This window comes from Bos grunniens, chromosome 23, assembly GCF_055505025.1.
Source record: "Bos grunniens cultivar Pamir isolate PY7600 chromosome 23, Bosgru_T2T1.0, whole genome shotgun sequence".
Classification (NCBI taxonomy): domain Eukaryota; kingdom Metazoa; phylum Chordata; class Mammalia; order Artiodactyla; family Bovidae; genus Bos; species Bos grunniens.
This window is the reverse complement of record NC_141187.1, coordinates 30663775-30677578: the sequence shown is the minus strand read 5'-3', so window position 1 is coordinate 30677578 and position 13804 is coordinate 30663775. Positions and strand designations below refer to the sequence as shown.

At 40.9% G+C, this 13804-nt stretch overlaps 2 protein-coding genes across 2 annotated transcripts; one reads left to right on the top strand and one right to left on the bottom strand.

The window, feature by feature from the left end:
* Nucleotides 1–3554: 3554 nt before the first annotated feature.
* Nucleotides 3555–4484, top strand: LOC147347197 (olfactory receptor 1f45-like). Its single transcript, XM_086370514.1, has one exon. It carries the CDS (start codon nucleotides 3555–3557, stop codon nucleotides 4482–4484), a length of 930 nt encoding a protein of 309 aa, XP_086226640.1.
* A 6686-nt stretch (nucleotides 4485–11170) lies between these two features.
* On the bottom strand, nucleotides 11171–12197 carry LOC147347196 (olfactory receptor 11A1-like). The gene has a single exon (XM_086370513.1). It carries the CDS (start codon nucleotides 12185–12187, stop codon nucleotides 11171–11173), a length of 1017 nt encoding a protein of 338 aa, XP_086226639.1. The 5' UTR covers nucleotides 12188–12197.
* Nucleotides 12198–13804: the final 1607 nt, after the last annotated feature.

Here is a 13804-nt window from a genome sequence, read left to right as displayed (position 1 = left end):
AACCTAGATAGCATATTCAAAAGCAGAGACATGACTTTGCCAACAAAGGTCCATCTAGTCAAGGCTATGGTTTTTCCAGTGGTCATGGGTGGATGTGAGAGTTGGACTGTGAAGAAAGCTGAGCACCGAAGAATTGATGCTTTTGAACTGTGGTGTTGGAGAAGACTCTTGAGAGTCCCTTGGACTGCAAGGAGATCCAACCAGTTCATTTTAAAGGAGATCAGTCCTGGGTGTTATTTGGAAGGACTGATGCTAAAGCTGAAACTCCAATACTTTGATCACCCCATGCGAAGAGTTGACCCAGAGGACGGTTCAGGATGGGGAACACATGTATACCTGTGGCGGATTCATTTTGATATTTGGCAAAACTAATACAATTATGTAAAGTTTAAAAATAAAATAATATTAAAAAAGAAGAAGAAGAAAAAAAAAAGAAGAAGAGTTGACCCATTGGAAAAGACTCTGATGCTGGGAGGGGTTGGGGGCAGGAGGAGAAGGGGACAACAGAGGATGAGATGGCTGGAGGGCATCACCGACTTGATGCACATCCATTTGTGTGAACTCCAGGAGTTGGTGATGGACAAGGAGGCCTGGCGTGCTGCAATTCATGGGGTCACAAAGAGTCAGACATGACTGAGTGACTGAACTGAACTGAACCAAGGTGCCATGAGAACACAGAAAAGGAAGCATTGTCTTAGACAAAGAGGCAATGGAGCATTTTCCTAAGAAAGTTAGAGGTTAGAAGGATGAGCAAGAACTGACTTAAAGCAGAGAATGAACATGGTGTATTAAGGTGATGCAGTGAAGCCAGTGTTGCTGGGGAACAGACGATGAATAGACAGTGAGACACCTCGAGGTCAAAACCAAATGAGCTTTTTAAGACGTGACAGGGTATTTTTCATAAGAGCAATGGTTCTCTGGACATTCATTTTTTAAAATCTAATTTAAATATGGTTGATTTACAATATTGGTTTAATTTCTGCTGTACAGCATAGTGACTCAGTTATACATATTTTATTTTTCATGTTCTTTTCCATTATGGTTTATCAGGGAATATTGAATATGTTTCATGTGCCACATAGTAGGATCTTGGTGTTTATCCATCCTGTACATAATATTTTGCTTTGCTAATCCCAAATGCCCAATACTTACCTCCTCCACCTGTTTCCTCCTCTTCCCGCTCCCCCTTGGCAACCACATGTCTGCTCTTTTTTGTCCCTGCTGTTAGAGGACTTTAGTTCCCTGACCAGGGATTGATCCCCGGCCATGGCAGGCAGTGGGAGCAATGAGTCCTAACTATCGGACTGCAAGGGAACTCGCACAAGCCTGTTCTCTAGTCCTGTGAATCTGTTTCTGTTTCATAGATATGTTCATTTGTGCCATTTTTTAGATTCCACATATAACTGATATCATATGGTATTTGTCTTTCCCTTTCTGATTTACTTCACTTAGTATGATCATCTCTAGGTCAATCTATGTTGCTGCAAATAGCATTATTTCCTTTTTTTAATGACTGAGTAATATTCCATTGCAATAACCTCAGATATGCAGATGACACCACCCTTATGGCAGAAAGTGAAGAGGAACTAAAAAGCCTCTTGATGAAAGTAAAAGAGGAGAGTGAAAAGTTGGCTTAAAGCTCAACATTCAGAAAACTAAGATCATGGCATCTGGCCCCATCACTTCCTGGGAAATAGATGGGGAAAGAGTGGAAACAGTGGCAGACTTTATTTTTCTGGGCTCCAAAATCGCTGCAGATGGTGATTGAAGCCATGAAATTAAAGACGCTTACTCCTTGGAAGGAAAGTTATGACCAACCTAGATAGCATATTCAAAAGCAGAGACATGACTTTGCCAACAGAGGTCCGTCTAGTCAAGGCTATGGTTTTTCCAGTGGTCATGGATGGATGTGAGAGTTGGACTGTGAAGAAAGCTGAGCACTGAAGAATTGATGCTTTTGAACTGTGGTGCTGGAGAAGACTCTTGAGAGTCCCTTGGATTGCAAGGAGATCCAGCCAGTCCATTCTAAAGGAGATCAGTCCTGGGTGTTCATTGGAAGGGCTGATGCTAAAGCTGAAACTCCAATACTTTGGCCACCTCATGCAAAGAGTTGACTCATTGGAGAAGACCCTGATGCTGGGAGGGATTGGGGACAGGAGGAGAAGGGGAGGACAGAGGATGAGATGGCTGGATGGCATCATCTACTCGATGGACATGAGTTTGAGTAAATTCCGAGATGGACAGGGAGGCCTGGCGTGCTATGATTCATGTGGTCGCAAAGAGTCAGACACGACTGAGCAACTGAACTGAATTGAACTGAATATTCCATTGTGTTCTATGTTTACAACATCCTCTTTATCCATTCATCTGTAAATAGGTATTTAGGTTTTTCCATGTCTTTGTTATTGTAAATAGTGTTGCTATGGACATAGGAGTACATGTGACTTTTTTAGTCATAGTTTTGTCTGGGTACATGCCCAGAAATGAAACTGCTGGGTCATATGGCAACTCTATTTTTAGTTTATGGAGGAACCTCCATACTGTTTTCCACAATGGATGCAACAATTTACATTCCCACCAACAGTGTAAGAGGGTTGCTTTTGCTCCATGCTCTTCCCAGCATTTATTATTTTGTAGACTTTTTAATGGTGGGCATTCTTACTCATGTAAGGTGGTACCTCATTGTAGTTTTGATTTGCATTTCTCTAATAATTAGCAGTGATGAGCATCTTTTCATGCACCTACTGGCCATTTGTATGTAGAGACTCATTTTTTAAACAATAAAGTGACATGATGAGATCTTTTTTGAAAAGACCATAGTGTGGGGCATGATCCTTGTGAAAACAGTTAGGAGGATACTGACTGTGTAGGTGGGTAGGTATTTATTCAGCCCCTTCTATGTGGTCTAGATACCGAAACACAGGCACTAAGCTAAATACTGAAACACAGCCTGTGCCTTGAAGGACTCATGGTCTTGTGAAGAAAACAGATTAACAAGCAAGTAGTTAAATCACCAATTATACAAAGTAACATTAGAAAACTCTTTACACTGTAATACCTCCAGGAAATCTCTATTGTTTCTCTCATTTTCTTTTCTTTTTTTTTTTTTAATTAATTTTATTTTATTTTTAAACTTTACATAATTGTATTAGTTTTGCCAAATATCAAAATGAATCCACCACAGGTATACATGTGTTCCCCATCCTGAACCCTCCTCCCTCCTCCCTCCCCATACCATCCCTCTGGGTCGTCCCAGTGCACTAGCCCCAAGCATCCAGTATCGTGCATTGAACCTGGACTGGCATCTCGTTTCATACATGATATTTTACATGTTTCAATGCCATTTTCTTACTTTGATGTTTCCTTAATTTGACCATCTTTGTGAGGTATGCCTCTTGTCTTCCCCACTGTTATTTTGTTTATGCATTCTTCCCATTGGTGGTATAAGTAAAACCCATTGCCAAGAGAAAGGATCCAAGGTTTTATCCATCTGTAGCTAACTGAGTGAATGCTCTTTATGCTGATTCTTTTCCTGTAGCCCATCAAGACCTGAAATGAACTGCAGCAAGAACCCTGACTTTGTCCTCTCAGGACTGTCCAGTGACCCAGACAAACCACAGCTCCTCTTTGGTCTCTTCCTGGCCCTCTACTTGCTGAGTCTCATAGGAAACTTGCTACTGCTGCTGGCTATTGGCGCTGACATCCACCTCCACACCCCCATGTACTTCTTCCTCAGCCAGCTCTCCCTGGTCGACCTCTGCTCTACTACCACCACAGCCCCCAAAATGCTGGAGACTTTGTGGACCAGCAGCGGATTGATCTCCTTCTCTGAGTGCCTGGCCCAATTATATTTCTTCGCAGTTTTTGCTAACATGGACAACCTGCTTTTGACTGCCATGGCTATCGACCGCTATGCTGCCATCTGCCATCCCCTGCACTATGCACTCCTAATGACTCCTTGCAGATGTGGGCTGCTGGTGGGTGGGTCATGGGGAGTGGCCCACTCCGACTCTTTGATCCAAACCTTGATGCTAACTCAACTATCATTCTATACTAATCTAGAGATTCCTCACTTTTTTTGTGATTTCAAACCACTCTTAAGGTTTTCCTGCTCTGATACCCACCTCAATGAGGACCTGATGATGGTTCTGACAGGACTCTTAGGAATCAGCCCTCTCCTCTGCATCATAAGCTCCTATGCCCATATTTTCCTTGCTGTAGCTCGGATCCCATCAGCACAAGGCAAAAAGAAAGCCCTGGCCACATGCAGCTCCCACCTCTCCATGGTCATCCTCTTCTACATCTCAGTCTTTGCCACCTACCTGAAGTCCCCATCAGCTTCTCATGCCTCTGGGGAGCTGGGTGCTGCTATCATGTATGCCCTGGTAACCCCCACTCTCAATCCTTTCATTTATAGTCTAAGAAATAAGGATGTGAAGAGTTCCCTGAAAAGGATTCTGAGTGTGAAAAGTTCTTGGGATTAAGGATAATCTCCATAAAAAAGCATTTGGAAAAAATCTCTCCCCACTTCATCACGACATTTACAAAGTGCATCAGTTAACATCAAGATTCTCACAGAGCATTACATAGACAACTGGAAATAAAACTGATATAGAAACCAGGACAACTTCCATATTTAGGGAATATTTCACGCAGGGAATTCCCAAGGTTGTGAATCAACACATGAGCAATCCCACTCACCAAGAAAGCAGAGATCAGAGTTTGAAACATGGGGTACCTCAAGCAACTAAAAGTTATAGAATAAAGCACAAGAGAAGAGGGATCTTTGCAGAAGATATCCAAAAATAGTTTGGGGGAAACAGATGCTGTGGCTGTGGCTGACTTCAAGGTATGAATGGAAAGACCACTTTAGACTTATCAGAAAGAAGCTGCTATAGGATTGAAATAAAATACACTAGAAGTGGAGCAGGGCTTGGAGAAGAGCAGTACCAGGAAAGTGGGTTGCTCTGCACACCTTATTAATACTCTTGTTATCAAACTATCACTCTTAAAGTCCAAGTCTTAAGAGTAAAAATCACATCCTTGAGTAAGCCCTACACTAGACCCGACTGAACACAGGCTAAATCCAAACCCCTGACCATGACACCAGGAAGAGAGAATTTGGAGGCTGAGTCATATCACAAAAGAGAGTGACACCTTGGGCTTTCCACAAATCCATACTCCCAGAGCATAAAACCAAGCCTACTTGATTCAAGATGATCTTCAAGGTCAAGATGACCTTCCATGACTTGAAATGTCTGCTAGAACAAAAACCAATCTTCTTCTAAAGAAAGTAAGAGAATCCAGAGTTTCCTCAACAACCTATATTTAATCAAAAAATTATTAGTCATACAAATAATTGGTAAAATCTGATCAATATTCAAGAGAAAAGGAAATGAATAAAAACTAAATTTGATGTGGCCCAGATATAGGAATCCACAGACAAACGTTTTACAACAGCTACAAATACATTCAAAACATTAAAAGAAAATATATGTTCAAATAATTAAATCATTTTGGCATTAATCAGCAACTTTTATCAACTTTTATCACCTAAAGATATTAGGTGAAAATCTGATTGAAAACTGAATACACAGATCAGACAGATGCCGCCTGAACCCTCTGGTCTATAATATAAATAGCATCACTAAAAATAGGACAACCAATCATTGTGCACCTCATGATATGGTGCAGTAGAAATCACAGGAGCTCTATGATATTCTGCTAAAAAGCTAACCCAGATCCAGTCAAGCTTCTATCTTAATATTAGTTTTGTAGTTTAAGTGCCTGATAATTACCCTTTTTATTGTAATGTAAATGTTTGACATGAAGGTTCTGATTGCCAGGCATTTATTTCAAACACATTTATCTCAAATAAATGTATAGTCAACTACACATCTAGATAAAGAGCTGGGCCACCCCACCCATGAAGTTCTTCTTTTAGAAAACCCTGGATGACCTCCATTAACTGACCACTTGAGTTACTCTGCTTTTCCCACCCTTTCTTTAATTCCTGCTCCCATGTTTTATATTCACCTATAAAGAGTGAACCTATGAAACCCTAGGCACCGCCCACCCTTGACCCTAATAACTGCAGAGCCTCTGTCTCTCTTTCTTTCTCCCTAAATTATCTTTGTGTGGCCCCAGGTGTTCCATGCAACCTCCAAGACCTATGAATAACAAACCTTATTTTTTCAGGGCTTTCCTGGTGGCTCAGATAGTAAAGAATCTGCCTACAATGCAGGAGACCTGGGTTTGACCCCTGGATTGGGAAGATCCCCTGGAGAAGGGAACAGCTACCTACTCCAGCATTCTGGCCTGGAGAATTCCATGGACAGAGGAGCCTGGCAGTCTACAGTGAGCCTGGCAGCCTACAGAACTTTGAAAAAACAAGGTTTGAAAAAACCAACCTTGTTTTTTCAAAGTTCTATCATGCTGCGGTTCATGGGGTCGCAAAGAGTCAGACACGACTGAGCGACTGATCTGATCTGATCTGATCATGATTGTTGCTGAGGTGCATCCTGCAATCATAATAAGAACCACAAGGGTCAGCCCAGCCACATCATTGGCCTTTATCAGAGAAATGTCTGTGGGGTCAGCCCAGGTGAGTGCCCCAGGCATTCTTAGCTGATAGCATCGCAACACCATCAATAGGCTGAGACCAAAACAAAACAATTTTATATAAAATACAAGATATAGGGATAGACACCAAACAAAACCATAAGTCAGAAGAAAGTCTAATGTAGAATATAAACTGTTCTACAGATAAAGAGATTTCTCCAATAAGTCAAAGGCATGAAAAAAAAAAGAGAGAGAAGGACTGCTATGAAATAAAGGACTAAGAAATATAAGATACATTGTGTGAACTTTGTTTACATCTTAATTTTAAGAATTTACTTAAAGATAATTAGAGAAATTTGAACCCAGTCTGTGTATTAGATGCCACTGGAATAGTATTTTAAAATATTGTAGCATCAGGTTTGGCACTTTTTTTTCTTTAAATGCCTTTATCAGTCACCGAGCATACCAAATACAGTAGACCCTTGAACAACACCAAGATTAGGGGCAATGAACCACTGAGAAGGTGAAAATCCACCCATAACCTTGAGTTGATCCTCCATAAACATGGTTCCTCTGTACACATGAAGTTCCCTATGCACAGATTCAACCAGCCACAAATCCTGTACTGCTGTAGTTTTTACTATTGCAAATGTCTGCCTGTGAGTGGACCTGTGCAGTTCAAACCCATGTTGTTCAAGAATCACACAGAATACAATTTATACAACACACACAACACAATACTTATAAAACTGAAATTTGCTCCAAAATTTTCCAGAAAAAGAAAAAAGAAGAAGTTTTAGGCAGTAGAAATAGGATTGGCAAATATTTATATTGATGCTAGATGATGGCTGTATGGGGTTCATTATAATGTTCTATCTACTTTTGTGTACATTTGAAATTTTCTACAACAAAATAGCTAAACAATTAAAATGCGTTCAGCTTTAAATTTATCTTAATATGCTTTTCCGTAAACGTGGCAATTCAACTCCTAAGAATTTATTGTAGGAAAATCTAAATGTGAACTATATTTGTATGGTGAACTAAGAGCTTTGACAATAGAAGATTACTTAAATCATGTTTCAGATCAGATCAGATCAGTCGCTCAGTCATGTCCGACTCTTTGTGACCCCATGAATCGCAGCACGCCAGGCCTCCCTGTCCATCACCAACTCCCGGAGTTCACTCAGACTCACGTCCATCGAGTTGGTGATGCCATCCAGCCATCTCATCCTCTGTCGTCCCCTTCTCCTCTTGCCCCCAATCCCTCCCAGCATCAGAGTCTTTTCCAATGAGTCAACTCTTCGCATGAGGTGGCCAAAGTACTGGAGTTTCAGCTTTAGCATCATTCCTTCCAAAGAAATCCCAGGGCTGATCTCCTTCAGAAAGGACTGGTTGGATCTCCTTGCAGTCCAAGGGACTCTCAAGAGTCTTCTCCAACACCACAGTTCAAAAGCATCAATTCTTCAGCGCTCAGCCTTCTTCACAGTCCAACTCTCACATCCATACATGACCACAGGAAAAACCATAGCCTTGACTAGATGAACCTTTGTTGGCAAAGTAATGTCTCTGTTTTTGAATATGCTATCTAGGTTGGTCATAACTTTCCTTCCAAGGAGTAAGCGTCTTTTAATTTCATGGCTGCAGTCACCATCTGTAGTGATTTTGGAGCCCAGAAAAATAAAGTCTGACAGTTTCCACTGTTTCCCCATTTATTTCCCATGAAGTGATGGGACCAGAGGCCATGATCTTCATTTTCTGAATGTTGAGCTTTAAGTCAACTTTTTCACTCTCCACTCTCACTTTCATCAAGAGGCTTTTTAGTTCCTCTTCACTTTCTGCCATAAGGGTGGTGTCGTCTGCATATCTGAGGTTATTGATATTTCTCCCAGCAATCTTGATTCCAGCTTGTGTTTCTTCCAGTCCAGCGTTTCTCATGATGTACTCTGCATATAAGTTAAATAAACAGGGTGACAATATACAGCCTTGACGAACTCCTTTTCCTATTTGGAACCAGTCTGTTGTTCCATGTCCAGTTCTAACTGGCGCTTCCTGACCTGCATACAAATTTCTCAAGAGGCAGGTCAGGTGGTCTGGCATTCCCATCTCTTTCAGAATTTTCCACACTTTATTGTCATCCATACAGTCAAAGGCTTTGGCATAGTCAATAAAACAGAAATAGATGCTTTTCTGGAACTCTCTTGCTTTTTCCATGAGCCAGCAGATGTTGGCAATTTGATCTCTGGTTCCTCTGCCTTTTCTAAAACCAGCTTGAACATCAGGAAGTTCACGGTTCATGTATTGCTGAAGCCTGGCTTGGAGAATTTTGAGCATTACTAGCGTGTGAGATGAGTGCAATTGTGCGGTAGTTTGAGCATTCTTTGGCATTGCCTTTCTTTGGGATTGGAATGAAAACTGACCTTTTCCAGTCCTGTGGCCACTGCTGAGTTTTCCAAATTTGCTGGCATATTGAGTGCAGCAATTTCACAGCATCATCTTTCAGGATTTGAAAGAGCTCAACTGGAATTCCATCACCCCCACTAGCTTTGTTCATAGAGATGCTTTCTAAGGCCCACTTGACTTCACATTCCAGGATGTCTGGCTCTAGGTCAGTGATCACATCATCGTGATTCTCTGGGTCATGAAGATCTTTTTTGTACAGTTCTTCTGTGTATTCTTGCCACCTCTTCTTCATATCTTCTGCTTCTGTTAGGTCCATACCATTTCTGTCTTTTATTGAGCCTATCTTTGCATGAAATGTTCCTTTGGTATCTCTGATTTTCTTGAAGAGATCTCTAGTCTTTCCCGTTCTGTTGTTTTTCTCTATTTCTTTGCATTGATTGCTGAAGAAGGCTTTCTTATCTCTTCTTGCTATTCTTTGGAACTCTGCATTCAGATGTTTATATCTTTCCTTTTCTCCTTTGCTTTTTGCTTCTCTTCTTTTCACAGCTATTTGTAAGGCCTCCTCAGACAGCCATTTTGCTCTTTTGCATTTCCTTTCCATGGGGATGGTCTTGATCTCTGTCTCCTGTACAATGTTATGAACCTCATTCCATAGTTCATCAGGCACTCTATCTATCAGATCTAGTCCCTTAAACCTATTTCTCACTTCCACTGTATAATCATAAGAGATTTGATTTAGGTCATACCTGAATGGTCTAGTGGTTTTCCCTACTTTCTTCAATTTAAGTCTGAATTTGGCAATAAGGAGTTCATGGTCTGAGCCACAGTAAGCTCCTGGTCTTGTTTTTGCTGACTATATAGAGCTTCTCCATCTTTGGCTGCAAAGAACATAATCAATCTGATTTCGGTGTTGACCATCTGGTGATGTCCATGTATAGAGTCTTCTCTTGTGTTGTTGGAAGAGGGTGTTTGTTATGACCAGTGCATTTTCTTGGCAAAACTCTATTAGTTTTGCCCAGAAAATGACATTGGAGAAGGGAATGGCAAACCACTTCAGTATTCTTGCCTTGAGAACCCCATGAACAGTATGAAAAGGCAAAACGACAGAATACTGAAAGAGGAACTCCCCAGGTCAGTAGGTGCCCAATATGCTACTGGAGATCAGTGGAGAAATAACTCCAGAAAGAATGAAGGGATGGAGCCAAAGCAAAAACAATACCCAGCCGTGGATGTGATTGGTGATAGAAGCAAGGTCTGATGCTGTAAAGAGCAACATTGCATAGGAACCTGGAATGTCAGGTCCGTGAATCAAGGCAAATTGGAAGTGGTCAAACAAGAGATGGCAAGAGTGAATGTTGACATTCTAGGAATCAGCAAACTTAAATGGACTGGAATGGTTGAATTTAACTCAGATGACCATTATATCTACTACTGCGGGCAGGAGTCCCTCAGAAGAAATGGAGTGGCCATCATGGTCAACAAAAGAGTCCGAAATGCAGTACTTGGATGCAATCTCAAAAATGACAGAATGATCTCTGTTTGTTTCCAAGGCAAACCATTCAATATCACAGTAATCCAAGTCTATGCCCCAACCAGTAACGCTGAAGAAGCTGAACGGATCTGTGAAGACCTACAAGACCTTTTAGAACTAACACCCAAAAAAGATGTCCTTTTCATTATAGGGGATTGGAATGCAAAAGTAGGAAGTCAAGAAACACCTGGAGTAACAGGCAAATTTGGCCTTGAAATACGGAATGAAGCAGGGCAAAGACTAATAGAGTTTTGCCAAGAAAATGCACTGGTCATAACAAATCATGTTTAGCTATGCTAAAAATCTCACAAGAATAAATAAGTACATACTGGTCAAAATAAAAAGAGATTCAAGACATAGTCATCAATGAAAACTAGATTACAAACTTCAATGATTCAACTTGTTTTATATATATAATATAGGTAGCCAAGATCTCTAGATTTGCTTTGTGTTGTTATTTTTGCATAGCTATTTACTATAGGAAATATTGACAGCCTATTTAATAAAGAAATAATAAAATATTAAAGTAAAATGTTTTAAGTAAGCACCTTAAAGTTATTGTTCTACAATACCCATTTTTAGTATAACTATTAAACTTATCACAGAGGGAAATGTCAAAATGGAAGTTATTCCTACCCAACCAATCCTGGAAGACATGCCAAAGTCCAAATAACATCTTTACCACCATCCTCCTTCAATCGTTTCAGTTTGCTTAACATACAGAAGCCTCCATAGTGCCTGTTGAACTTCCTTATTCCTCAGAGTATAAATCACAGGATTGAACACAGGAGTGACCACAGTGTAGAGCAGGGCAAAGACCTTAGTGAGGAGCTGGGAGTGGACAGCAGAGGGCGCAATGTACAAGACCATGAGAGAGCCATAGAATGTGGACACTACAGCTAGGTGGGAGGAACATGTAGAGAAAGCCTTCCTTCTGCTGGCCCCAGCAGGAACTCTCAGCACAGCCACCACGATCCGGCCATAAGATGTCAGAATCAGTCCAAAGGGAACAGTGAGGCAGACCACAGACAGAATGAATGTTGTCCTCTGGGCTACACTGGGATCTGAGCAGGCCAGGCTCATTAAAGGCATGAAATCACAGTAAAAGTGGTCAATGTGGTTGCGGCCACAGAATCTCAGTTGGGCTGTGAGGGCTACAACCAGTCCATCTACCATGAAGCCAGAGAGCCACACTATGACCACCAGCCCCAAACACCATCTGGGTCCCATCAGGAGAGGGTAGCGGAGCGGGTAGCAGATGGCCAGGTAGCGATCATATGCCATGACAGCCAGTAGGAAGCACTCAGCAGTGGCTAAAGAACCAAAGATAAAGAACTGGAGCAAGCAACCAGCCACAGAGATGGCCGCCTCCTGCAAGAAGCCCTCCAACATCTTGGGCACCACTGAGGAAGTATAGAGGATCTCCAGGAAGGACAGATTAGCCAGGAAGAAATACATGGGTGTGTGGAGCCTCTGAGAGCTAACCACCGCCACAATGATTAGCATGTTCCCTAGGATGATGGACGCATAGATGACAGTGAACACAATAAAGAGAAGGAGATGCAGCTCAGCTTTGACATAGAAACCAAGAAGGACAAATTCAGTAATCGTTTGGTTTCCTATGGAGACCGTTTCCATGAAGATCATCCAAGTTTCTGCAGTGATTAAGTGACAGATTCTAGTGCTTCTTTGCATCTTCTACACCAAGCCCGAGATAAGTAGAGCTAAAATGAAAAAGATAAAAGTGAATCTCAAAAACAAGAATCTTTAACACACGTTGTCCTTTTCTCTCCCTTTTTTAGTTGCTTACTGCTTTTCCAACTCCTGTCCTCCACTGCATTCCTTAACTATGCACATATTCAAGACTCAAGAAAGTTGGCCCAAACTCACAGTTTTCAGTCTTCAGAAACCTTAACCTATTAGTTCAATCTAATATTTTTATGATATAATACATTCTACCTTCCCAATCTCTATAACCAGTCATAGAGCCTTCCTCGTGAGCAACAGTATAATGCCATTCAAATGTCTGCTTTGTGTCCTATCACAGCTTACAATCAGCATGATTTTTTTTAAATCTTTTTTTATTATTTTATTTTATTTTTTAACTTTACAATATTGTGTTGGTTTTGCCATATATCAACATGAATCAACAGGTATACATGTGTTCCATATCCTGAACCCTCCTCCCTCCTCCCTCCCCGTACCATCCCTCTGGGTCATCCCAGCGCACCAGCCCCAAGCATTCACTATCGTGCATCGAACCTGGACTGGCAATTCGTTTCATATATGATATTATACATGTTTCAATGCCATTCTCCCAAAAATAAATAAGTAAAGGTTTAAAGGGCAAAAGTCCAACATGAATTATTTTAAATTTTCATATGTTTCCCCTAATATTGTTAGATTACCAGTCTCTATCTGGACATTTTAGTTAGATACAATATCTAACTAATATTTTAAATAAAATATCTAAAAATTTAAAAAATAAAATAAAAAATCTCTTTTATCTTTCCTGAGCACAACCAGCTCCATTGTGAGTGGTTTGAAAATTCTGCCTGATACTCAAGTTTGCTGTATTGTCGTCATCTTTATCTTAACACTGTCTCTTATTCCTCTAGCACCTTATCAATTGTTGCTTGGGAAATTCTTATATAGCCCCTCTCTGCTATCCCACCATTAGTGTCATGACCTCTTTAGGACTATCTTAGCACAATTTTGGCCTCACAGTCTCTAGATTCCCCTCTCCCTTACCAAAATAATCTTCTTTACATTCTAGTTTCATACAAGGTTTTATACTACAAACATGACAAATAATAAGATTGAGGAATGTACAGGTGCCACGTGAGTAGAGAGAAACTCAACCCAGACTAGGATCTGAGGGAGTGTAATAATCAAGGTCAGAGAGGTTCCCTGAGGAAGTAATTGTAGGTAAAGTCTTGAAGAACAAGAGTCAGCCAGGCAAAGGATAGGAGAGTGAGCTCAGCATTCTAGGCAGGAGAGACACAATGGAAAGCAAAGATATGTAACTGAGTGAAGAGCTGAAAATACACCTGAGTACCTGCGAGGAAGATCTCATATGCTATCCAAAGGGATGTGTGTGTGTTTATTAAAAATGAGAATGCATCGAATGATTGGAAGCAGAGGGGAAAAGTATAGGGAAAATGCAGCTATTCCTGTGTGTGTGTGTTATCACAGAATCAGCTAGTAGAGTTTGTGAAAATATGGTTGTCATCTCTACACGAGACTGTTCTTGGGAATGTTTTAAAAATTTACTCAGGTACTTCCATAGAGGTCCAGTGGTTAAGACTGTGC